The sequence below is a fragment of the Ailuropoda melanoleuca genome, chromosome 4, assembly GCF_002007445.2.
Source record: "Ailuropoda melanoleuca isolate Jingjing chromosome 4, ASM200744v2, whole genome shotgun sequence".
NCBI classification, from domain to species: Eukaryota; Metazoa; Chordata; class Mammalia; order Carnivora; family Ursidae; genus Ailuropoda; species Ailuropoda melanoleuca.
In genome coordinates this window covers 137,970,187-137,996,596 of record NC_048221.1, presented here as the reverse complement: position 1 = coordinate 137,996,596, position 26,410 = coordinate 137,970,187, and the positions used below count along the sequence as shown (strand labels likewise).

Here is a 26,410-nt window from a genome sequence, read left to right as displayed (position 1 = left end):
TTTGGGGAGTGGGTAAGGATGGAAACTCCCTTTGGACCAAGTTACTGCTTCTTCCTGTCCATGTAGGTGCTTTATCCAGGGGACAGTTTATGAGAACGTTTCTCTGTAATAGATGTGCTGCTTCTTATCTCTGGTTTTACGGGTACCTTTGGGGTTTGGGTTTTGTCCATCTTTATTAATGGCCAATGACTTTATTGCTCTATTTCTTAGTGGCCATTAAATAAATCATCAGATGCATGAGTAGTGTGTAGCCGTGGAATGGATTAATAATTGAGTGCCCTGAAATAGACTTCTGTTTTTGCAGCTTGCCAAGAATATTGGGAATGCGGGCTTTAATGAGATTATGGAGTGTTGCCTTCCAGCTGAGGACTCGGTCAAACCCAACCCGGGCAGCGACATGTAAGTATGGAACTGGCTGTTCTCGTTTTCTGAGGAAAGATCAGCCTTGTACCCGAGCCCCGAGAGACAGGAGACTAACAAGCTTGGGGTATCTCAGTGGTTGCTTCTTTAGGGAATAAATCATCCTGGGTGTGTTTTTGTAAGTCACCTTTTTGGGTGTCCAAATAAAAATTTGGTGTGACTGGTTTTCATAGGAAAAAGCCACAGGAAGGCAGATTTGGCCAATGCTCTGGGTCTGTGAAGGACGAACAGCGCGTGTCGCCCTAGCTGGCAGCATATGGGTACCCCCTCGCCTTCTGCCTCAGGGGAGTTCTCTCTCCCCTTCTCTCCGCATAAATTCTCAGCCACTGGGAGGGTTAGTTGTCATAGATACATGACTACGTATCATTTTCTTTCCCAGGGTCCTTGCAAATGTGGAGTGTGTTTTCTTCAACAAGAGTTTTCTGTTTTTGTTGTACTGCTGACACACAACCTGACTGAGAAGGTTTTGTGCCTCGTCATGCATCCCTCTGGCCTGATGAGGCAGAGCTTCTAGCAGGAGATTTTCCTGCCAGTCTTACCAAACAGAGCATAAATCACCGGATCACGCTGGTCGTTGAGAGCGAGAGGTGGATGGAAAAGCAGCAGGTCAGGGCAGCGCATGGCCCGTCTGCTCCAAGTGGCTGGGGGGTGGCTACTGCCATGTTGCCATGCAGAGTGGGGCAGACAGAAGGAAAGGGGGGTGGCCCCAGGGCAGTAAAGACACAGTACCTGCATTCTTGTGGTGAGTCTGGATCCAAGTGTTCCAGCAGGAGAGCAGGAAATGAGAAAAATGTGATAGAGTAGAAAAATTCATTTACAGAGACAGCATTGCCCTTGGAAGAAGCTTGAGAGGGAATCGATGGCACAGGTCCTCCTACAGGACATTAGGTGAGGAACAGTGAACTGTGCTGGAGAGAGCTTGGACACCTAGGAGGCAGTGCACAGGCCCGTAGCAAAAGCTGAGAACTTCGGTGTTTGTAACCAGTTTGTTGGGACATGTCTGGGAAGCTGAGATTGTAGGATCTGTGTTCTTTTGCATTGAGGAGAGGTAACTTAATGGAGTAAGAAGCCTAGACATCTAAGGGCATGAACACAGCCTGTGCCCAGTAGGTATCTGGTATCTGAGTTGAGCATTGGGTTGGTGTTGGATTAGAATCGATTCATGTTGGAATCCTGTAGCCAATGTTTGTGTTGTAGCATTTCTGTGAGATTGGATACCAGGCACGAGGCTAAGTTACTGTCCTGTCTGATGAAGATCTGAGTTCCAAAACTGTATTCTTACCCAGACCTGGAGAGGCAGTATGGGACGTAGAAATCCAGCCCTTCCCCGATGGTGGGACCTGGGCAGGCCTGCTGGCTTCCCAGAGCCGTCTCCTCTCACATAAGCCGGAGATCACACCCCCCTGCTCACAGAGATGTCGGGATGAACATCTGCGCAATGATGAGGTGGCACGTGCATTTAGGTGGTGTTGGCAGCTCTGTTCGCTCACCATGGGTGAGGGCAGTAGAGGCAGCATAAGTGCTACACACGGATCCCGCAGACCCCAAAAACTTAGGGGCCTTGCAATTTAAGTTTCAATTAGACAGTTACGCAGAGGTGAGCCAGCTCTCCCTAGGATAGCTAGAAGATGCTGTTTAGTAAAGGAAGCTCCGTGTTCCGGTGTGGCAGATTTATAGTCTAATTGATACCTGTGCTCAAACAGAAGGTACCAGTCTCCTGAAATGCTGTAATATTGATCAATGTTAACAAAGCATATAATAAATAATTTCTTCCAAGTACCAAGGGTGCTTTATAAAAGCAGAGAATTTGTTTATTCTGGGGCTAGATGATTCTAAAAAATCAACACTACCTGCTTCGAATCCTTCAATACGAATGTTCTGTCTGCATTGAGACCCGCCCCCCCCAACCGTGGCACAAATGAAAAGGAAGTTTAGCCCTCCCTCTCTCTTTTTTTCCCCCAAAATGAGGGTGGATGGCCAGTGTGATGGCAGAATGCCGCCTGCTTTCATACCTGCTCAGGTGAAATTAACTGCTGGGCTCTCTCCACTCCCGTAGCATTTAGCTCTATTTTAAAACCTTTGATCCCACTTTCTACCATACTGAAATATTGACACCTGTTTCTCTAATAAATTGCATCTTCCTGATTTTTGTATCTCCTGCCATAACATGTTGCTCGTGGTGGTTCGATACATATTTAATGAATCAATGAGTCAAAGATAAAGTCCCAGCTCTGTGGCTACTTAAACAAGCTGCTATTTTACTTGCACATGAGGAGTGTACTGTTGCTGGCTTCATCTCAGGAGAACACACCATCTGCAGATAAAGCTGTTGAAAGGGAAGCCAAAGACCCTCTAGTGGCCTGTGAATCCCCAGATTTTTTATTTGGGGGAGTATGCAGAGAGAGAAATAGGTGGAAAGGGGGAAGCACATGGATTAATGTCTGCTTACGGAGGCAGCGCTGTTCCTCCTCTGTGATCCAGGACCCTCACACGGGCCCATCCTTCAGAAGTACAGGAAACCTCTCCTGAACACGTGCCAAAAGTGTTGCTATTTTAAGTTCACTGCTTTTCTCCAGAAGTCTGAGCCTTTCCAAAAAGCAAGGGGATCGTGCTGGCAGAGTGAACTTGCTTCACAGAGCCGTGGAGCGTGGAGGTGCATAAAGCAGGTCTGTTCCCAGGCTTGTGTAGGAATGACCTTCAGGGGACACAGAGCCCTGGACAGATGAATAATACATTAAAAAAGTAAGTAAAGGGTCCAGGATCTCTCTAGCTCCTTCCAAGGGAGGCAGGGGAGGTCACCGTAGTGATCGTCCCACAACGATTATTGAAGCTCCCTAAAACTTGACAGCCGTCTAGTCTAACCGCTCATCATAAGAGACCTGTAGCATTTGAATCATTGTGAGACACCGTATATCACCAAGCCCAGCAGGTCACTGGGCAGTTCCCTGTGTGCCACACTGTGCGAAGCCCCAGCTGCGTGAGGAAACAGAATCTCATGTCCCTCCATGGACTTCAGTTTACTTCTCTGTAAGGTGGAGACAAAGCTCAAAGCCTTGCTGTGAGGACCAGTGAGACTGCACGTCAACTCAACCTGTAAGCCCACGGAGGTGCACATTCGTGAGGCGTGCGACACACATAAATTGTTCAGCACAATTCAGGCAGCCTGCATTTTAAAAACACCCAGGCTGTGAATGTCTTAGGTCAGGTTGTCAGCTGTGGGGAGTGAAGCCCCTGCTACCCTCTCGGAGCCTGGAGTTGACCTGCCCACTCCCCGCCCTGGGGCACTGCGGCCTGGGCCCTGGGGTGCTGACCTGAGGGGTGGTGACTGGTGGCGACCCCAGAGGCAGTTGGCACAGCCCTGGTGACAGGATGGGAGGGAACAGTGCCTGAGCTGAGAAGAGCTGACCAGGTTCCACTTGTACTACAAGCCCCTTCATTCCATGCTGGTGTTTCTAGAATGCTGTGCTAAACGCCTAAATGTGTCTCTCACGTAACCTGCGGCAGTGCTGTGAGCAGGTGGTGTCAGGGGAAGGGCTTGCCCACGGTGCCCTCCAGTGGAGCCGGCAGAGCCGGTCTGAGTGGCTGTCTGACTGAGTCCAGGCCGTGCCGTTTCTCGGAGCTGACCACCAGGTCCTGGCTTTCCCTTCCACCCCCCCTACCCAACTTTTTGAAACTTCAGGGTACTTGACACTGGCAGAAAGAGTAGTTTCCAGAAAGAAGCCAAGGGCCTTGATCCTGTAATGCCATTCTCCCTGCGTCTCTGTACATCTGTTGGCCAAAGTGAAGTTTTTGTATTGTTGGTGCAATTTAGTTTTCTCTGACATGCTTTTTTTTAACAGCTATATTGAAATATTCATATACCATACAGTTCACCCATTTAAATGTAAATTCAGTATTATTCACATGTTCACGGAGTGTGCATCCATCACCACCATTTTATTTTATTTAAAGATTTTATTTATTTGAGAGAACGAGCACGAGAGGTGGGGGGGAAGGGGCAGGGGGAGAAGCAGATTCCCCGCTGAGCAGGGAGTCCAACATGGAACTCGACCCCAGGACCCCAAAATCATGACCTGAGCTGAAGGCACTTAACCGACTGAGCCACCCAGGCGCCCCATTACCACAATTTCAGAACATTTTCATCCCCCCAAAACAAAACCCTGCACCTGTTAACCAGCACCCCCTCACCCCCCAGGCCCTGCTAACCCACCTTCTGTCCCCGCAGATTTTCCTCTTCCAGGTATCCCGTGTACGTGAGATCATACAGAGTGTGGCCTCGTGTGTCTTCTTTGACCTGGAGGAATGTTTTCAGGGCTCGTCCACGTAGCAGCCTGTGTCGGCACTTTGTTCCCTTGTGTGGCTGTGTGGAGAGACCACATTTTGTCTGTCCATTCATCAGCTGTTGGGTTTCTGGGTTGCCCCCTGACCCTGCTCCCCTGATGGCCACAGGCAACTTGGCATTATTCAACAACTTAACATTATTGTGCCTCTCAAAAATCCTGTCCACGTCTTTTATTGTTCGGCTGTTACTTGTTAAGTCGTTGGAGTAAAATGCAGAGAGTCCCGACCAGGAGCTACTGTTTTTCTTGCTCTCTGTCTTTGAAGTTCATCAGCAAGTCCCAGCATCCTAAGGACCCACCGTGTGCCCTGCAAATGTCAGTTCATGTACTTGTCACTATTGCACCAGGCTGTGTAGCACACACTTGCACGAATAAGACTTGAGGCCTCTGGAATGGAGTGCTTGTCCTGGGACACACGTCAGTGTGATGAGGGCGGGTTTGAACCCGTGCTGCTTTTGGCTTCCCAGAGTTGCTGCCACTCCATGGTCTGTGGGGAGGCGGAGTCTTGAATACAGGGCCACGGGAAGGCCAGAACACAGACGGCAGAGACTGACTGTTTGTTCTGGCTCATCAGACGTGGTGCATGCCTCTTCTGCCAGACACGGTGCCCGGGACTGAGAAGATAGCGTCCTCACCCTTGCGGACGGCCTCCCAGTCCACCTAACCTGGCCGACTACTGTTGGCCCCTGAGTAAGGCCCAGGCACCCCGACCTGGGCCCTGAGGCCTCTTGGGTTGGAAACTGGGAGATGTCAGTGCTTCTTAAAAGGGCTCCAGGTGTCCCTGGATGTTGGTGCTGCCGTGGTCACACAGCATCCCCCTTCCTCCACACCAGCGCTTCCTGCACAAGGGTGTGGGCAGGATTTTTAAAAATTGTTCCAGATGGTTGAAGGTTAGATAGGTTTGAATAGAGGCCCTTAATCATTTACAAGGCAATTATGCTTGATTTCAGGAATGCCAGAAAGGACTACATTACTGCCAAGTACATCGAGAGGAAATATGCAAGGAAAAGGCATGCAGATAATGCAGCAAAACTTCACAGCCTTTGTGAGGCCGTCAAAACAAGAGATATTTTTGGATTACTCCAAGCGTATGCTGACGGTGTGGATCTTACAGAAAAAATCCCACTGGCCAACGGACATGTAAGAGTGTGGCCTGCTCCTTTTAAAGAAAGAAAAGAAGGGGGGAGGAGTGGCAAGGCAGTATAATCAGAAATGCTGACAAAGTAGTATAGCTCTCTGAAGGAAGACAGCATTGAGTTCAGGGGAAGAAATTGGTGGTTTATTCTTAAAAATAGACCGCCAGCGCTGGAAGGAAAGGCCAGTCCTTGCCGGGAGGGAGCATCTTCTCAGGGACCCGAGCAACCTGAGAGAGGTCCTGTCTCTGGTGAGCAGGGATCCAGACATTCAGTAGCAGCTGCTGAGGCCTCTGGGAAGGAGAGCTCCCCAGCCTGCTCCCTTCCCTGCGCCCTCCTCTGGGAGGGAAGAGGAGAAGAGGGACATCCCCCAGTCTCCTGGGAGAATCCTGTTGAGAGGGTGAAGTCTTAAGGTGGGGTGGGATCTTACTGTCAGGATCGAGTCTACAGGAACCCGGTTACCAGTGTCACAGGTTGGCACGTATCCTAATTCTCTTCCATGGGTGACCTTGTAGACACACACACACATTTCCTAGAAGCCTCCTTAGCGTCATAATGAAGGCGCAGGGTGCTGGGCTGTTACCCTTAGCAGTCCGAGCACACGTCATATGGAGCTTGATATTCCACGTTTAAGAGAGAGAGAAGTCAAGCCCAGGTGGTCCAGGGCAGAGCATGCTCAGCTCGGAGCCTGCGGCCAGAGGACAGGGGAGTGACCCTGGCTGGCTGGACAGGCCAGGCAGATGGATTGGGGGCACCTCCCTCTTTGCCCCATGTTCCCCATTGCATGGATATTTCCTTTGCCTTCAGCTCTCTCGCCCACCCACATATCTGAGACAACCCTCCTCTGGTCTGTCCTCTCCCACCTGCCAGAATCACTCTGAGAAAAGGCAGTGGGGTCAGGTGTCCCCTAGTATAAATTGGAGGCAGTCTGGGCATTAGCACTGATGGCCCTCTCTGTCAGTATAGAATGAAAAACATGAACACAGGCATTAGAGACTGGGTAAGGAGGCCCGGGGAATCTTCCTGGTGTCTGAACGAAGACCACCCCCTTACAGGTAACACCTTCTGTTAGTAGTGCGGGGATAGGGATACAGAGATTGAGGGGACTCGGAGATGAAAGCCCTGAATTTCTCGTTACTTCCTGTGGAGGAAGGAGGACCAGTCTCAAAATTGCAGGTTCACAAGGACAGAGTTTCCCCTGGAGATTAAAGGGGCCATGTACCTTAGAGATTAATGTTTTGAAAGAAAGAATAAAAGGCTTTCAGAAGAGAGATACACGATTTCACTCACATTGGACACAAAACTGAATGCTCCCCTTGGAATTCTAGAATGTTTCTGTTTGGTCTTCAGGAGCCAGATGAAACTGCCCTCCATCTTGCAGTCAGATCGGTGGACCGGACTTCTCTCCACATTGTAGACTTTTTAGTTCAGAACAGGTAGGTGTTCTAAAATTAGGGGAGGCGTTTGATTTTGTTCCTTGGTGTCTCCAAGGAAGGATCAGGTTCCTCCCTCATTTGTGGCCAAGATGCTGGGATTTCCCAGGCCTGACCATGAACCATGGGACAGGAAAAGTGCTGCCAGGAGTGGGGTATTCCAGCGTCATCCCAAAAAAGCCCTAGAGCGTGAGGACAGAGACCCTTGGTATCTGCAGGGCCCATCTGCTGAGTTCTGGGCCCTGGAGGGCAAACTGTGTGTGGCCCCCACGACCACCTGTGTGCACAGAGCCCTTCCCACGCTTGTCCCCCGAGTGTCTCACGAGACCCAGGCTGGGTGCCCTGAGCAGTGGGGAGAGTAAAAGGGACGCATAGAAGATGCATACTTGAGCCACCCGCCTGAGCTGAGGTTGTAAACCGCATCACTGGACTGTGGGCATTTTGTCTGGTTTGAAAAGTTGTGTCTATTTTTTAATTAGAAGTTCCCTTTAAAGAATGTGCGAGTGCGCTTACCCGGCTCCATAGTCCTGTTGTCTCGTGCATTCCGCCTCACCTGGGTGCACCGCCTGCCTGGGGCAGCAGGCCAACCATAGAGACCCGTCACGGTGTGTCTTGACTCCCTGATCATGGCTTGAGGTGTGTGGAAGCGGAAGTGCTGGTCAGAAGCCACTGAAATTGCTCCAAATGGAGTGGAAAATTCTACCATGCAAAAGCAAGGTCCTGTTTTGCATTTCGGCCTTTCCCCTGCTGTTCCTGGGGCGGGGGGTGGGGGGGAGATGGCCAGAGGAGAGGAGCTGGAGGCAGGTCAGCAGTTTGCTGGACTCAGTGGAAGGCCCCCTCTGTGGGAGCTGGGGTGCCCCCGCCCCGTGCCCAGCGCGTCACTGTGGCTCAGTGGACAGTGGATGAAACAGCTCAGTGACACCATCCTCCCTCAGTGGAAACTTGGAGCATGAGAAGGGAAATCCTGATTTCTTTTCTTCTACACTGGAAGGAGGGCAGCAGGAAGAGGGGAGAGATCAGAAGATGAGGCTTATTTTCACCCTGAAAGTGTAGCAGGTTCTGTTTTGATGAGAGCAGTGGGTATCACCTGCTGACTGTCCCCCATCTGTCCCTCCAGGGGCCACACAGCCCCACTGTCCCTCCTGCTCAGAAGGACAGCCGCGTTCCAGGGCTGCCTCCACCGCTAGGTTGAGTGGCTTTGTCTGAGGAGCACAGTGTCTTCGGGGATAAGCCGGTCTTGTTCTACCCTGGAAGGACTTTTGGAATCTCATGATTGCCCCTTTGGCTGTTTTCAGGGCAGTCTGGGGCCCACAGACTCAGGCGTTTTCGCATTCTGGGCTTTGGAAAAGTGGCTCTTCCCCTTCCTGGCAAGAGTGTCAATATTATGATGAAAAAAGCTCCCCCTGTCCTTCTGCGGAACAGGATGGCAAGTCACACGGGCTTCTTGAGACCCAGACAGACCTTCAGCCCCTGGGCACTGAGGGAGAAGCGGGAGGGTGCCGTGTTTCGGGGCGGCCCTGGAGGAGGCAGGATGCACCCCTGGCCCCTGCTCAGCAGCAACACGGGTGCCTCTGTCTGGCCTTCGCCGTTGTCACTAGTTCCCTGCTGGCCTCACGCCAAGACCGCCTCATCTGCGCGAGCAGGCCTAGAGCCCCGACCCTCCACCGCGGAGGAGGGTTGCGAGAAATCCCCCACTCGGTGGTTCGACGGCTTGCTGCCTCTCCTGCTCACGTGCCCAGGCCCCTGCCTGGCTGGGCAGTGCAGGTCCCCTGGCCTGTGACTCACTGACCTTTCTCTTCCTCTGCCCCTGTTCTTGGCCAGTGGGAACCTGGATAAGCAGACGGGGAAGGGCAGCACCGCCCTGCACTACTGCTGCCTGACGGACAACGCCGAGTGCCTCAAGCTCCTGCTGCGGGGGAAGGCCTCCATCGAGACGGGTGAGCAGGCCTGGGCTCCGGCCTGGGCTCTTGTCAGCCAAGGAGACCCACATCCTGCCCCCCCCAGGCCCCACAAGGCTTCTGTGGTCCCATGTTTGTCGGCGGTTTCCCTCCATCTGGGACATCGCAGATGTCCCCTCACGGGCAGGCGCTCTGTAGGTGATGAGAGGCTGAGCACAGGCCTGGCAGATGCCTCGTGCTGCGGTGAACTTGAACAAGGTTTGGGGCATCTTGCCCTCCTCTTCAGAACACCCAGCCAGGATCAGGCTTAACCCCTTCCTGGCTCTGGGGGGAAGCTTTACCGGAAGTTACTGTTCACTGCCCCTCCTGCACCGAGACTCCTCCACGAGGGACCCTGATCTGCTGGGCCTTCATCCCTCCCTCCGCCAGGGGACCCTGATGCACCAACAGCCAGCCTGAGAGCAGGCAGCTGTGATCGTGTCGTGAGGAAGTGTTTCTGAAGAGCCATTGAACAGAGAGCAAAGAGAACAGAAAGAAGGCACACACCTGTTTGAGCCAAGTTTTTCTTTCTTTCTTTCTTTCTTTCTTTCTTTCTTTCTTTCTTTCTTTCTTTCTTTCTTTCTTTTTCTTTCTTTCTTTCTTTCTTTCTTCTTTTTTTCTTTCTTTCTTTCTTCTTTCTTTCTCTTTCTTTCCTTTCTTTTTTTTTCCTTTCTTTCTTTCTCTTTCTTTCTTTCTCTTTCTTTCTTTCTTTATCAAGAACCAAACATTGTTGATGGAGGCTTATTTGGAAGAAAATCACAGTTTCAGATTTACAAACTACTGAGAAGGAGTTCAGTTCTGCTTCCGTGGTGAGCGCAAATGGTCTTTTAAAGTCTCACTGACCATACGCTGCTGTGGTTCTGTAGAATTGGAAGGCCAGTGCAGCCCTCCCTGCTGCACACTGAGCATCTCATCAGTCATGCGCAGTTTCACTCCGTGCTGCCTGCCTGTGTCTTCTTGGTATGAGACCTTTGCTTATTTTTGCCGTGACGCCTCCTTGTGTTGCCCTGCCTTTTAGCTAATGAGTCCGGAGAGACGCCACTGGACATCGCCAGACGCCTCAGGCACGAGCACTGCGAGGAGCTGGTGAGTCTCCCTCCAGCATGGACCAAGGGAAGGCACCCTGCCTGGGCCGGGGAGGGGCCCTTCCCTCTGTGAAGAGGGTCTTCCCGCATTTGGACCCCAGAGGGGACAACCAGGAGGAAGCATACTCGGGGAGTCTTTGGAGAGGAGGTGACCACTCCCCTCGTAGTGACGCTTGGAACACAAGTCGGAATTTGCTGGTTTGACACGTGGCATTCCCTGGGGCAAGTGGAGCAGAGATCCAGAGGCTACCACGGCTCCGGCTCTTCTCTGGAGTCTCTAAGCCGCTAGCTCTTCCCCTTGCAGCGGCATCCAAAGCTGGTGTGCGTGTTTAGTTCCCCGATCTCAAACCATTTGGGTTATTCTGCACCATCTTTTCCTGTCCTGTTCTAGAAGGAAAGGCGGTGTGGCCAGTGGACAGAGCCCACGGGGTCAGGCATTGTAGGGGCTCCCACTGTGACACGGGGAGGTCACGCCAATGCCAGCTTTCGCACTGTTTCCTTATTTGTAAAGTGGATCCATTATACCAGTTTGCGAGGTTGTGGCAAGAATTAACCTTGCCCTGTGTGAAGCTCAGTACGTGTGCAGTAAATAGGACTACTGACAGTAAGTACTGTGGAAGTGTCATATGAGTGAGAGGTGCTGTTCTCAGTACCTCAGAGCCACTCACCTAATCTCGAGAGCCACCTTATGACATGGTTTCTTCTATTATCCCTATTTTACAGATGAGGAAACAGGCAGACAAGGGTTAAGGAGCTTGCCTAGGGTCACACAGCTACTCTCTGGCTGTGGAGGAAATTAAGGGCTTACACGCTAAGATACCCACTGAGTCTGATGAATTCGCTTCTCTCCTGTGTATTTAACATGGAACTGGTTGTCTACCTTCCTTGAGAGAATTGGGAGAATAGCCATTCACATCCTTTTTCTTGGGGCTTAATCTCTCATGCTGGCCAAGAATAGTTAACAGTTAGTGGACACGTACGTTGTCCTCTATTGAGTTTGCTCCCATGTGTGCCTGTCAGTACCTGCAGGCCAACCATTAGCCTTTAGATCTCAAATTGCCCTCGCCTGCGCACAGCGCTTTACAGTTTACAGAGCACCAAGTGGGAGTTTCGAGGTTGGTGTTTCAAGGTCCCGGTGAAGTAGGGAGGGTCCTACTTGCCCCGGAGAGTCTGTGCCTCCCCTCCTCCCACTGCCCATGGGTGCCCGCCTCACGGGAGACGTCACTGACAGCCCTTCATCTTCTCAGCTGACCCAGGCCTTATCTGGGAGGTTTAACTCTCACGTCCACGTCGAGTACGAGTGGCGACTGCTCCATGAAGACCTGGATGAGAGTGATGACGATGTGGACGAGAAATTGCAGGTCAGTGCGGGCTGCAGGACGCCGGGAGTGTTGTAATGAGCTCCGCTCCGAGCAGTGTGGCTCCTAGAGTATAATCAGGTGCAGAGTGGTTTTGTACAAAAAGTAGAGTTAACTCTTTGCTTCCAATGATCTCAGTAGCTGTTTGGTTTCGGCCTTCCTGCAGCTGCCAGCGGTCTCCCAGCTCCTACACGTGTTGATTTACAGGAACGTTACTTGTGTCATCTGCTGCTCACCTTCTGATCTGAGGGAAACATATGGGGGGGCCTTTGTTTCTAGTGGGTTTTGGAGGAAGCTCTCGCACTGTGGTTGCGACAAAGAGCCAGGGGTCCCCAGCATCACAGGTCATGTTCACCCAGTTGATCATCAAAACCTTAGCTAGAATTAAATGACCATTAGAGCTCTGGGTCCAACTTTTTCCTTTATCACATTGGGTCACAGAAGCGTCAAGAGATGTTGACTCAGCTACAGCGAAGCCAGTATTTAGAGACCAGCTTGAGGCCAGACAGAGGGCACTGGCCTCCGAGTCCAGATCCCTGCTCGTGACACTCTGTTTTGCACACTTGGGGGGACCCCCTGGCAGGTTGCCACTTTCACGTGGGTCTCAGAGCTGAGTCAGACTCCAGCAGACTGACTCCAGAGCCCACGCTCCTAGCTGCTAGGAAATTCATGGGGAATGCCATGTAAAGTTTTCTATTTTTACTGTAGGACTTGAGTGTCCTAATGTGCACTGAGGTTGTCTGATTATATACATACGTGGCATTTCCAAAACCTCCTTGGCTATCCTTGTTGTGGAGCCGTTAACATCCATACTTACTATCTCTTAGATTAAGAAACTTCTCCACTGAGTTAGCTATAAAATGGTGTCCAAGTGAGAAGAGCTGACTAATGTTATACTTACCCACCCTAAACAAAAGATTGGAAACATCAGCCTCAGGGCAAGTCCACACATCAGGGTAGTAGGACCCAGCAGGTCACATAGTCCAAGTAAAAGTCTGACAGCAGGTGCTGACACTCACCCACCCACTCCCTGTTTCCAGCAGCGGTCGGTATAGTTCATACAGCCACGGGCTCTGTTGAATTTAAAATATATGTGAAGGGAACTAGCCATCAAGTTCTGCGTAGCTGAGCTGAGTTTGAGCCATTGGATCGGCCAGAGCCTTGACTGGGCAGGTGATCCTGTGAGGGGTGGTGGGGAAGACAGCCAGTACTGTATCTGCTACTCCTGTGTGCCACAGTAGCTTGAAAGCAGACATAAACAGTATGTAAATGACTAGACATGGTGGTGTTCTAATAAAACTTTGTTTATAAAAACCAGTGGTGGCCCACAAGCCATGGTTTGCTGACTCCAAGTTAGAGGAATCTCGAGAGTTCAGTTCATTAGGGAAGAAAGCATCGATCCCTCCTGAATTTGCCGCCTAGCTGTTGGGGATTGATTGCAACTGGGTGCTCAGTTGAAAGTGTGTTTACAAACAGGAAATGCAGTGAAAACACAGATCTAGGTTAAGATAACTCTGGCGAGCAAAGATGAAATAGCCTATATTTTCAATCCTTCACAGAATGGAGAATTGTAAATTATAAATCATGGTTTTTGGGGCGGGGGGAGTGTCTCTATGAAGAGACATGATAAGAATAACTTTCAAATCTTGTGGCTCCCATGTAACAGTTGAGCGCCCAAAGTGCACCTGCCCAAGTAGCAGCGGTGTGCACGAGGTGGTCGCCAGTAGAGCAGACGCTGTGACCGAGAGGTCGGTGTGTGTGCATTTCCCACCCCTCTGCAGCCCAGCCCCAGCCGGCGAGAAGACCGGCCCGTCAGCTTCTACCAGCTGGGCTCCAACCAGCTGCAGTCCAGTGCCGCATCTTTGGCCAGAGATGCTGCCAGCCTGGCCAAGGACAAGCAGAGGAGCTTTGTGCCCAGCATCCTGCAGAACGAGACGTACGGCGCGATCCTCAGTGGCAGCCCGCCATCCACCCAGCCTGTGGCCCCCAGCACCGCCAGCGCGCCCCCGCTGCCCCCACGGAACGTTGCCAAAGGTACGGAACTGCTGTGGCTCCTGCCGGTACACGAAGGGTGTGGTTTGGTTTTTGCGTTGGGAAGTTTATAGTTGCTTTGCCCCCTGCTAGATGACATTGGGGGGTGGGGTTTGACTTAGAGTTATGTTGTTGACATCCTAAAGGAGCTCTTCATTCTTAGGGTGCTGGAAGGGGGTAGAGCATCTGACTTGATCCTTGTTCCGGGCGGAGGTGTGGCATCTGTGTCACGTGGGGAGTGCGGGGACTCCGCCCGGGCAGGCCTGAGGTGGGTGGCTCAGCTCGTGATGCTGGTCCTGTGAGACATTTTCCTGCAGACCTTCTTTCTGTTCCTTTTTTCTCTGCTTTTACTACTCACTACCCTTCCCTCTGCCTTCATTCTTTCCGGTTTCCTTTCGTCCAGCCTGCATTCAGCCAGCTTGTGGTGCCTGTGATTATTTTTTTATCTCTGTGATCCCCATGAAATGAAGGATAAAAAGATGCTAATTTGGTGAACGATACTCAACCGTGTTGTAAAAATAGAAAATAATCCTGCGGGTCCGACCAGTGCCTTAAGTGCCAAAGCTTGCTATGCTTACCTTAGTTACTTGGTCCCAACTGAGTGAGTTCGGCTCAACAGATGCTGGTTTTTCTTTTTATGAAAATGGAAACTGAGGCCCCCCAAAAGTTAAGTGATTTTCCCAGGACTGAAGGCCAACTGGCTCTTCTGCTCCTTGAAAGCATGTCCAGCAAGCGGCCAGCACAGCCCTGGGCTGGGGCTGCCAGCCATGGCCAGTGGCCTCCAGAGGGCATCCCATGAGGGAGGGACGGAGCCCCGCAGGGCGTGGTGTCCAGGCACCGTGGCTGCTGTGGGCTGCTGGTGGTCCAGAAATAAGTCCCAAATTGCAGTGGTGCAGTGGCTGCTCTCTGGGAAGGGGGTGAGTGAGGGTTGTGGCCTGGGTGGGGGAGCAAATACGGCAGCTGCCATCAGCTGGCCCTGTGCCTCCCCCCCCCAGTGGTCCTGCCCCCAGCACTCAGGGAGATCCCTTAGGGAGGCCCAGAAAAGGCTGACGGGCCTGTTGTCTAGGTCACTGAATCACATGCCAGGAGTAAATCCCCAAGAGGAGAGCAGGTGCTGCCCAGGCAGGCCCCAGAATCAGCCTCCTCACCTCCCCCACAGAGCCCATGGCCGCTGCGTGCCCACCCCTCAGGCAGTGCCGTCCCCGGACTCGATGGGGCAATTCCTGAGCAGGAGAGAAGCTGCAAGGCCAGGTCCCACGGCTGCCCTCCTCCCTGTCACCTCCTTGCACTGGCTGGGAAGGGTCCATGGTAGCCAACAGCAGCAGCTATGGTCAGGTCCTTGTGGGGCTTCTTGTCTCCCCAACCTCCTCCCATATCCCGTGTGCGTGTATTAATTTCATAAGGCTGGAGCTAAAATGATTTGGTCACCTCCACCCCATTAATGGCTTTTGCTGACTTGTGTGTCATTAGAGAAAAGATTTTATTTTGCTCTGTTGGTCATGTAAAAGGAATAGAAAACTGTTCTTTTTTTTTTTTTTTTTTTTTGCTTTCCTGAAGTCTTAGAATGAGAGGATTTGGGATTTTTTTTTTTTTTAAGAAACTACTCTTGTAGTTAGCTTCATGTCCTCCTTTGATGGTGTAGTTTGTCCTTCATCCCTGTAGCCCCTCGAACAGTCCCCCTTGTTCTGGGTCTAGTCCACACCTGGCCTGCAGGGAGTCCCCACACAACAAACAGCAAAGGGAGTCAGCATTGCCCTGGCCCGCGCCATGGCAGACATTGTCCACAGCAGAAATGCCCCGTACAGGTGTGCCTGCAGTCCTCCCTAGGCCTGGCCGCCTGTGTGGGCCCTGCACAGCCTCAGACACTGGTGACCCCTGTGCATGGAGCTCTGGGGGGGCAGAGGAAGGACTGTGACCTAGGCGGTGCTGTCTCGCCAGTGTGTCAGCTGGGCCCTGGATGTCATGTGTGCTGACTTTTAGCCAGAAATGTTTGCAGGAGGTGGGGAGCCCTTCACCTGTCTCTGGTCTGCACCCTTCTCTGCTTGTGCTCTGAGAAGAGGTGCTCCCTTGGGCCAGGCAGTGACCCTCACACAGCCACGGGCAGACTTAGTGAGCGGGGAGAGGCAAGCAGACGTTCTGCAACCTGAGCCCCGTGCTCAGGACGTGTCACTGTGGTTTTCATGTCCCTCCCCAAACAGTATTTATATTTGAGAAAGAAAATCAGTAAGACTGTGAAAACCAGCTGGTAATTTTCCCAGAAACATCATTGGTTCGGTGTGTCTAAGTCTCTATCGTCCAGATACCAGAGACAAGAATTATTTAAAAATCAGGATTCTGTTTGCGGTCATTATGCTATTCTAGAAGGGTCATATTTACCATTTTCTGAGAGAGAGGATCAATAATGCAGTGTTCTGTTTCTGTTTTTGTTCTGTGCTTGTGCGTGCCTTCCTGTGCGTGTGCATGCGTGTGTGTGCATGTGCGTGCGTGTGCATGTGGGTGTGTGTGCAGTTCAGACAGCCTCCTCCGCTACCGCCCTGTGGAAGACAAACTCTGTAAGTGTGGACGGTGCAAGCAGGCAGCGATCTTCGTCAGATCCGCCAGCTGTCCATCCACCGCTGCCCCCTCTCCGCGTGACATCTACCAGTACGTTTGCTCCTTTTTCCTTTCTTGCCAGTGGGCTCTTGGATCTGGATGGCTGGGGGGTGCTTTTGGCAGCCACGTGGGGAGAGCTGCGAAGCCGCACACCCGCAGGCAGATGCTGCCAGGAGCCCAGCCCTGTGTGTCCCCCCGCCAGCCCCTCCAGCCGCCCTCCCCAGCTGCAGATGCCTGTCTGTCCCGCACCCCGCATCCCGCCCCCCGCCTCAGGGGCTCACACACTCTCCTCCTCTGTCTTCCCGTGCACTTCAGCAACATTCCTTCCTTTCACGCACCAGCCCAGGGCTTCATTTCCTCTGGCCATTTGGTGGTTCTCAGTATTTGGGCACAGACATGTGGATGTGATCTGGTATGTGTTTTTCTTCAATGTCAACATGTGGGTGACAGGCCCAGGGCCTAGGGGAGGGGATGAGGGCAGAGGAATGGCCTTACTGGATCAGTGGGGCAAGCCCTGAGCCCATGTCCTTCCTGCTGTGGGCTGTGGGAGGGAGGCGCTCCAGTCTCTCAGGGCTGGCTTTGAGAGCACAGTGTTGTATCCAGGCCATTCCTGCAGTTTTTAGCCCAAGAAGCAGCCCAGCCCCAGCTGCAGTAAGTACCACGTGTGCGTGCGCTGGGGGCACTGGAAGGCTCCTTGGGTGTCCCCGTCCTGTCCTGAGCATGGCCGCCGCCTCAACAAGGATGGGGGATGAGGACACTGGATATCTGGGGGCAGCACTAATGTTTGTCAGAGGGGGAAGCAGGGGAAGGAGCCAAGGGCTCAAGGCCCAGCTCCCTGTCTTACCAACGCTCTGACTTCTGGGGAAAGCAAGTCACTTCTCTGAGCCTCAGCCTCCGAGTCTGTAAATAAATAATAACCTCTTTGCCTTGGTCCCTCACAGATTGTGGAGACTTTACAGGGTTCGTTCTTTACAGGCTATCTCAGACTGACCTGCTGGGAGCCTGGAGTGGGTAGGGCCCGTAGGTCCTCTGAGGACCCAGCCCCAGCCTCAGCCTCCTGCTGCTGTCTCTCCAGGTCTCAAGGTGGCTTCCCCACAGAGGAAGATGCTCACAGGCTCCTAGAAACATTTTAATCCTTACTTGAGGCTTGGAAGGACTCCCTGCCAATACGGTTTTCTAAAAATCTACAGTGAAAGGAGGGTGTTTTCCCTTATGAAATTAGCATTAAAAAAAAAAAAGGAAGCCCTGACCAGAAGAGCCTCTGGTGAGAAGGCTGGGGATGTGACAAAGTCTGACCCTCTGTATCCCTCTCCTTTTCTCTTTCCACAGATCCCCTGGCTCCCACACCGCCCCCTCCAGTAGCAAAAACGCCCAGTGTGGTAGAAGCCTTGAGCCAGCAGATCAAGCCGGCCCAGCCTGGGATCCCACTGAGCAAAGCCCCGCCCCCACCCCTGCCGCCCCAGCTGCCCAGCCGCCTCCCCCAGAAGAGGCCCACTCCCGGGTAACCACCTGTCTTCAAGCCCCCCTCAGGGCCTGGCCACATGGCCCTCCTTGCCTCTTGCACTCAAGGAACTTGCAAGTGGCGATGGCCCCATTACTTCGTCTGCAGAAATTTCTGTGCAAACATTTGAAATCTCCAGTGCTACTACTGTATGACGTTTGAGTTCAGGTGTCACCTAACTACTCCTTCAGGGTCAAGTGTCTTAAAAATAACTTACCAAGAATTCTTAAACTGTAAAAATGTAATACAAATGTAATATCTTATACCCACATAATGAATTTAGACTTCTGTTTAGTACAGACACTGGTTTTTCGGGAATTGAGGTCAAGATGCTAGGCCTCTAGGTTCAATTTGTTGCTCACTCACAAGATTATCTTGCTTACGTGCATCCTCCGCAGTATGGGGCGTATATTTCCCACAAACTAGGATGTTCTCCTGCATAAACACAATACAGCCAGCACAGTCAGAAAATTAACAAAGACACATTCCTACCTTCCAGTCCTCAGACCCCATTCGAAGTTTGCCACTTGTCAATTTAACATCCTTTACCAGAGAGGGATCCAGTTCATGGTCTCAAGCTGGATCCTGATAGTGGAAAACGGTTTCTTTTAGTGGCCGTGATACTTAGAAGCCAAGATCTGAGTGCTGTGTGTGCTCACTGCTCTCGGAGGGTCACCACTCCAAGGCAGGCCCTCTGAGGGGTCAGAACCAGGGATACACACACGTATATGCATAGATGACCATGTAGATGAACATTTGTGAGCACATTTATCTCTGTATTTCTATCTCGTCTTCAAATCCATGAGTTCGCACTGTCTCCCATTTCAAACCATACCAAGACTTACCGACCTAAGACACAACCATTTTGTTATGCTCCCAAACGCTGTCTGTCAGGAATTTGGATCAGCATAGTGAGGATAGCTTGTCTTTTCTCCACAATATCTGGGGCCCTAACTGGAAAGTCTCAGAGGCTGGGGATGGTTCGACACAGAAAGCAACTCCTGGGTGAAGGGCTCATACACCTCTCCACTCCATGCATCTGGTGGTTGGTGCTGGCCGTCGGCCGGGGCTGTGCTGGAATACTTACTTGTACGTGGCCTCTCCATGTGGTGAGGGCGTCCTCGAATCATGGTGGCTGGGCCCAAGCACGCGTCCCAAGAAACAGGCACAGCCCTGGAGAATTCTGCCGTGTGTCACGGATCAAACAGTGGCAGAACCCAGACTCAGGGTTGAGGTGGGGACAGTGCAGGAGCACAGAGTGGTTACAGACTCCAGATCTCGGGAAGAAATTTGGGGGCAGTGTTTTCAGAGCACCACAGGGTTCATGCTCATCATTTCTCTCTCTGTGCTCCTTACTCCCTTCTCAGTGGTGAGAAATCTGGCTCCCATCTCTGCCTCCACCTCTCCCTCTCCCTGCTGAGCTCTAGGGTCCCCCATGGAGGTCTAATTCACCCTGCTGGGGGCTCTCTCACTGCCCCGCCAGGCAACTGCCTGCCTTGTCCACCTCAGGCACACCCCGACAGGCCTCCTGTCCCTGCTGAGGCTCTGACTCCCCAGGGCAGGTCTGTTTTCATCCATGCCACCAGGTAGATGATGGAGCCTTTCAGGATATAAGCTACATCTTTCAGTTCTGAGAAATTCTGTTGATTTTTTTTAATGCCTTAATTTCTGTTTTTTCTTTTCTTGCTTTTAATATGACTTGTATTATTCAGATATCAGACTCCCTTGGCCTTTCCTGTACCTGTAGCATCTTTTCTGTCTTTATTCTGATAAGCTGACAGCTCTAACAGCCTCCCCCTGAATCAGTCTCAGTGGTTTAACATATGGCGGTTGACTTCTTACACGAAGTTGAGTGCCCATATTCTTGCTTGTACTGGAGCCCCAAGGGGTGAGTGGGAGACCCAGACCCTTTTTACTTCTGACACCACCTTCTTTATCCCCAGCCAAGGGTTACTTCCTGGGGACGGGGGCGGGTACCCGAAAGGGTGCCTCGCACCAGAGCTGGTGCCAGGGCTCCATCTGGAGGCCGGGGCTGGAAATGCAGCTCTGTACAGCCTAGGGGCCGGCACTCTGCCCTCTCCTAGCTTCCATTTCTGCATGGCTGGCTGGCTGGCTGGCTTGCTTTCTTTTTTTTGTTTTTATTATATTATGTTAATCACCATACAGTACATCCCCAGATTCCGATGTAAAGTTCGATGCTTCATTAGTTGCGTATAACACCCAGTGCACCATGCAATACGTGCCCTCCTTACTACCCATCACCAGTCTATCCCATTCCCCCACCCCCTCCCCTCTGAAGTCTTCAGTTTGTTTCTCATAGTCCATAGTCTCTCATGTTTCATTCCCCCTTCTGATTACCCCCCTTTTCTTTATCCCTTTCTTCCCCTACCGATCATCCTAGTTCTTATGTTCCATAGATGAGAGAAATCATATGATAATTGTCTTTCTCTGCTTGACTTATTTCACTTAGCATTATCTCCTCCAGTGCCGTCCATGTTGCAGCAAATGTTGAGAATTCGTTCTTTCTGATAGCTGAGTAATATTCCATTGCATATATGGACCACAGCTTCTTAATCCAGTCATCTGTTGAAGGGCATCTCGGCTCCTTCCATGATTTGGCTATTGTGGACAATGCAGCTATGAACATTGGGGTGCATATGGCCCTTCTCTTTACTATGTCTGTATCTTTGGGGAAAACACCCAGTAGTGCAATGGCTGGGTCATAGGCTGGCTTTCTTTTTAAATCTGCCTTCTGGGAGATTTTCTTTATTGTATCTTCCAGTTCTTTTACCGAGCTTTTCATGTCAACTATCATATAATTTTCAAGTTAATAGTATTCTGTTTGTTTCATGGAATCATTTTCTCTCATCTCACATTGTTAATGATGGGTTTGGGGTGGTGTTTTTGTGTATGTTAGCTTTTGCTTTTCTGAATAATTTGTTTCTTCCATGTCCATTATCTTTGTTTTCACTTCTGTTATGTTAGAGGCTTTTTCCTAGAAATCTGGTGTTCCCTGCCCAAAAGTTGCCACTTCAGCTGAGGTATTAAAACTGATCGCAGACTGTACCCTCATGCACAGAGCTGTCAGTGTGGGCTTGGCTGTGGGCATCTCACTGGGCAGTTTCACTGAAGAGCTCTTTGGTCATTGGGGCCTTTTTTCTTGAACAACTCAGGTTCCTTAGAGAACAGTCTTCGTCTCTTGCCTGAAGGGAACAGGTTTTCTAGGAGTTGAATATAGAAATAAAGTTAAGCTTTTACTTAGTCCCCCCCCTTTTTTTCTAGAGAGGTGGGGAGAGGGGCAGAAGGAGAGAGAGAATCTCAAGCAGACTCCATGCTGAGGGCAGAGCCCAACACGGGGCTCAATCTCAGGATCCTGAGATCATGACCTGAGCTGAAATCAAAAGTCAGACTCTTCACCAACTGAGCCACCCAGGTGCCCTGGGTCTGCCATTTTTTTAAAGATGCTCCCAAAAACCACACTGGTGTAGCCCCTAGTCCAGACACCCTCTATTCTACCCTCTCCAAGAATAGAAACTTCTGGTCTTGAGTGGGTTGAGGGAGGGTAGTTGCTAGGCTGCTCAGGGTTGGGCTGGGTATCTAGGGATTCAGTAGCTCCTTGAGCAGATTTTGGGACGACCTTTGTGTTTATTGCCCCACCTTACCCCCTCCCCTCCAGGGGCTTATATGTCTTGGGGGCTCAGAGCACAGATGGGGGTCCTTCAGGGTTTCCTCACTGTTCAAGGGTCCCCCTCCACAGGTGAGCTGGCATGGTTAGGATTCCTCCCTCCGGTGGCTGCTTCCAAAATCTTTCCTCTTCAGGTTCTCTTTGTACTTTTTTGGTTTAAGTTTTGTCTAATCTTTTTTCTTGGGAGAAAGTGGAAGTCAATGTATTTCAGTCTTCCTTTTTTATTTTTTTTCAGTCTTCCTTTTTTAACCAGAAGACTCTCAGAACTTTTTTAATGCTGCTTTGTGAGATCTCTTTCCAAAGCATAATGTGCACATCCTTGCCTTCCTGGTCCAAGCGGCACGTCCGCGGTCTCCTCGGCTACTGAGTTACGCGGTAGGGAGGACGCTCTCACGTCTACACTGAGTGGCCACAGGCTGTGCTTCTCTGGGTTCCTGCATCAGGGTCTGCGTCTTGCTTCAGCTTGCTCCCCTCTTCCCCTGTCGTAGCTGCAGACGGGCTGTTCTCTCAGACACCAACCCCTGTGTTGAAGTTCTAGATGAGAACCTGCCGGTGTCAGGCGCTCTGAGAACAGGGGCTGTTGGCTGCCAGTGCCCGGCATTGGGCACGTCCTTGCTACGTGTGTGTCCTCTCTAGCACAGTCTTACCTGATTTTACCTGCTTCTTGGGATTCTTTTCTCTCCTCTCATGTGACCAAAGGGAGAGGTGGGGAAGCGGGCACAGTAGGTGAGGTATAAAGAAGAGAGTAAACGCTGCCCATAATCTCAGCAGCACCCCCCCCAGTCTTACCAATTGTATTACAGTGGTTTTCTTTTAGACTTTCACTTACCTATGTAGTTTACATTGTTGAGATCATACTCCGTGTGTAACTTACATAATTTACCCACTGTGAAAATCAATGCATCTTTTGAAGCCTTCCATAAATGCTTGACTACATTTAAATAGACCCAAGTCACACATTTGCCACTTTCTATGACTTTGCAACTCACCAACTTCTGCCACTTGGTTTCTTCATTAAACAAAAAAAGAGGCAAGTAGGGGGGCAGGAGTCAGACAGCTGTCCTGCTTCGCCCCGAGGACGCCAGGACCCTGGTGCATACACTTCCGTGCAGACACCTGGCCTGCCTGCGCTCCCTGACAGTTGGCGGGCACCGCAGTTGACCCTTGAACAACGTGGGGGTGAGCTGCGTGGGTCCACTTATACAGGGTTGTTTTTTGATAAATGCAGGATAGCACTTAAGTGTATTTTTTCTTCCCTATGATTTTTTTTTCACATTTTCTTCTCTGTAGCTTACTTTACACAGTACATTTAATACATATAACTTCCAGAATATGTGTTAGCTTACAGCTCATGTTATCTGTAAGGCTTCTGGTCAACAGTAGGCTATTAGTAGTTAAGATTTTGGGGAGTCAGAAACTAGACGCAGATTTTCAGCTGCAGTGGGGTGGCGGTGGCACTTCAAACTTCCATGTGTCCAAGGGTCAACTATATTTGAAGCATGAGTGAAAGAAAAAAGGGAAGATAGTTTAGATGTCTTACCCAAGTCATTGTTTCTCACATGAAATTCTTCTGAACACATTTTTTCCCCAAATGCTATAGCATTGTCCTTCAAAGTTTCTAACATTTAGAATTTTTATAACCACCAAAACTTTTATTCATTTCAGATTGGCCACATTGACGGAGATCCTAGTCGCAAAGGAGCATTTCCCGTATCATTTGTGCACTTTATTGCTGACTGAATTGCTACTGAACAAAAACACTTCTTTTAACAGTTGTTATGTTCCTGTTTGTTATTGGTACCACAACTCTTGCCAGATGACCAGTGTCATGAAATGTATTGTCTGGTAGCCCTCCGCTCTTATGTTTTACAAACTCAAAGGCAACTTGTATGTATAAATGAATTGTTTTTATAATTTGTGGTTTTCATGAAATACTGCCATACTTTTTATTAGGGAAAAACGGAATTTCCTAAAAGGTGAACTGAAGTTATTTTAACTCTGCATAATCAAGATCATTAATCTACAGAATTAGCTGAATCTAGAAGTGCGTATTAGAAAGACGTTCTTCCAGCCTTTCCTTGGCCCACTTCTAGAGTCAGTGACCCTTTAGTGCAGTTTTTTAGGAAGTCAGTAAACTTGCTTTAGAAGTAGCCCAGCCCTGGACTTTCTAGATAAAATGCTATCAGTTCACCTTTAAAGACTTTTTTTTAAGAAGACACATTTAAAGATTTCCTTTGAAATCCACCCAAGGTTTAGTTAAAGCAACTTGGAAATTTACACCTTAGCATTGTACTTTCCAGCCCTAATTTGTGAGGTTGCAACTCTCATTGTATTCTGCATGTGCGTATAGCCTGTTGTGAACAATCCTACCTAGCAAAACTACCCATGGTTTATTACGGCATATGGTTATAGCGCTAATTCAGTTCCACGTTCTATAAACCTGCATTTCCTGAATTTGGTTAAAAACTAAGGATGATGGATTGCAAAAACAGTTCTTTAAACTAGTTTATATGCTTTAGGTGTTTTGGAATTCGCCTTCTCGACCCTCCTCCGTCACCCAGCTAGAGCACTGTGGTGCAGACCCCACTGTTAACACACACTTGCTGTTTCCTACTGAGTGTACCACTGCCTTCCCTTTCCGGCTCCCAGGAATGTTTACTCAATTTAGTGTCTTGTATTTATATACTATACCAACAGGAATGGTAGTTATCCTGTCGTGAACTCGAATCTGTCCATTTGTTTGTAATCAAGAGCATATCCAAAATCTGTAGGTCCCAGGTAATAAAATACTCCCGAACAGACATCCCAGTTTCACAACCAAGTCCATCACGTCATTCTTAAAACTGAAGCTACTGGGGGAGGGGGGATTAGGTTGTGTGTGATAAAATCAGAATTCATTAGTTTCACGAACTTGACTGTCATACCTCTATTTAGTAATTGTGAGCATAAGATTCATAATAGGAATATTGGACATTTTGGCACTCTTTCAGAATAAATAGGCCGATAATGCCCACTCGGATTTTTGCCAGAAGTGAAGGGATAAGCTTAGGTCTGGGCTTGGAAAGTGAGGCAGTGATGCTTTCATTGCATGGTGACGAAGGTACATTTGATTGGAGCAGCCCGTCTTTATTAGGCAAGACTCTTCTAAGTGCAGAGCTTTTTTTTTTTTTTTTTTAATCACCTTGTACTTTTTATTGCTATTATAAAGGAAAACAGAACAAACTGGAATGTTTTATGATGTTGTGTGGCAATTGCTTTTTAAAGCCTTTCAAAGTTCCGGGTAAAAATGTGTTAGATCTGTAATTAAAGTTTTTTTTTTTTTAAAGCACTACATCTCTTTTCACTACTTGTTAATTTCTGTTGTTTGAACCCTTCATTTAGTTAATTCCCTCATAGATTTAAGAAAGTAAACAGATATTTTGCACAGTGCACTTCTTATGTATATTTTAACACAGTCCTCTTGCATCTGTGTCTTATAATCAATTAGCCTTTTGACTACTTGGTGCCAGCTATCTAAGGAATTAAAGTTGATTCTCACCAACATTTCAACACCAGTCCCAAACTAATCCAGCAGGTTCACTGGTACATAAATATCTATCTAGGAAATCTCTTTTCCAGTTGATAATTTGGTGGTGCTATTGTGCAGTAATTAATACTACTCTTGCCAGAGGAGAAATTATATTAACTTCCCTGCTAACATCCTTTCCTAGTTATTTGCTCTTTGCAAATTAAAAAACAACTGAGAGGAAAGAAAACATTGTAGATAACTATTTATATTTAAAGTTTACGTTTCATGAACTTAGCTGCAGGATTCTGGCATTTTGCATGCCATTTTCCGTCAGATCTGACTTCTAGGGATGAGGACTCCAACATGTGCACAGACTCCCAGGTCCTGTGTGATCTACGGGGTGGAGAGCGTAATGTGCAGCTTGGAATGCGATTTGAGATGTATGATACTCGATTCATTCACTTGATGACTTCAGTCTAGTTGCAGCGCAACTGTGTATATTGTATAACCTAAATCAAGTCTTATTTTCGTTGTCCTCACTGCAGTGATTTATAATTAGAGCATGTTCAGTAAGTTGACTCTTCCTGTTAACTAGTCATTTGACTGGAAAAAAATAAAATACTTTTAAATGGACAGAGCGTTATTTTTAATGTTTTCATCCTTTAAGCACTGCGTATTAAAATAGTCCTTTAGAAAAACCCACTAGCCTGACATGAGATGCATTCTACACTATTTAACATGCACGGTGGTCGTTCTTCTCTAAACTCTGAGGTAAATACTTTGGTTTACTAGCATGCCATCCTGACATACACTTTTTTTTTTTTAAGACTTTTATTTATTTATTTGACAAAGATAGAGCCAGAAAGCACACGAAGTGGGGGAATGGCAGAGGGAGAGGGAGAAGCAGACTCCCTGCTGAGCAGGGAGCCCAACGCGGGGCTCGATCCCGAGAGCCTGGGATCATGACCTGAACTGAAGGCAGTCGCTTCACCAACTGAGCCACCCACGCACCCCGTGACATACACTTTTAAAGCCTTACTTTTAGTGACCTGAGTTGGCAGTGTTGCTGTTCCAAAACAGCATGACCAGAGCTCCCAGCCAGCGGGCCCACATGCAGCACGATAGGTGGCAGGTCCTCCTCGGAAAGTCCTCTGTGCTCACCCACTCACTGCGTGCACATCTGTGACACTGAGGTGTTAAGCTCATTTGTGTTTAAAAGCGACAGAGGAGGGGCACCTGGTGGCTCAGTCAGTTAAGCGCCTGCCTTCGGCTCAGGTCATGATCCCAGGGTCATGATCGAGCCCTTTGTTGGGCTCCCTGCTCAGAAGCAGTCTGCTTCTCCTTTTCCCTGTGCCCCTCCCCCGCATTCCTGTGCGTGCTCGCTCTC

General features: G+C 49.7%; 1 protein-coding gene across 3 annotated transcripts in view; it reads left to right on the top strand.

Moving 5' to 3' along the window:
- The window catches only part of ASAP2 (ArfGAP with SH3 domain, ankyrin repeat and PH domain 2), a 100,148-nt gene extending 80,144 nt beyond the window's left edge, over nucleotides 1-20,004 (top strand). Inside the window, exons 16-24 of one of the 3 annotated variants that reach the window (XM_034659937.1) lie at nucleotides 305-399; nucleotides 5,711-5,900; nucleotides 7,244-7,329; nucleotides 9,148-9,263; nucleotides 10,282-10,349; nucleotides 11,596-11,709; nucleotides 13,488-13,740; nucleotides 16,246-16,380; nucleotides 17,659-20,004. In XM_034659937.1, the coding sequence (XP_034515828.1) occupies nucleotides 305-399; nucleotides 5,711-5,900; nucleotides 7,244-7,329; nucleotides 9,148-9,263; nucleotides 10,282-10,349; nucleotides 11,596-11,709; nucleotides 13,488-13,740; nucleotides 16,246-16,380; nucleotides 17,659-17,834 (1,233 nt within the window). In that variant the 3' untranslated portion in view covers nucleotides 17,835-20,004. The remainder of the gene's footprint in view (nucleotides 1-304; nucleotides 400-5,710; nucleotides 5,901-7,243; nucleotides 7,330-9,147; nucleotides 9,264-10,281; nucleotides 10,350-11,595; nucleotides 11,710-13,487; nucleotides 13,741-16,245; nucleotides 16,381-17,658) is intronic. The other 2 variants (XM_034659938.1, XM_034659939.1) reach the window with 2 other exon arrangements.
- Nucleotides 20,005-26,410: the final 6,406 nt, after the last annotated feature.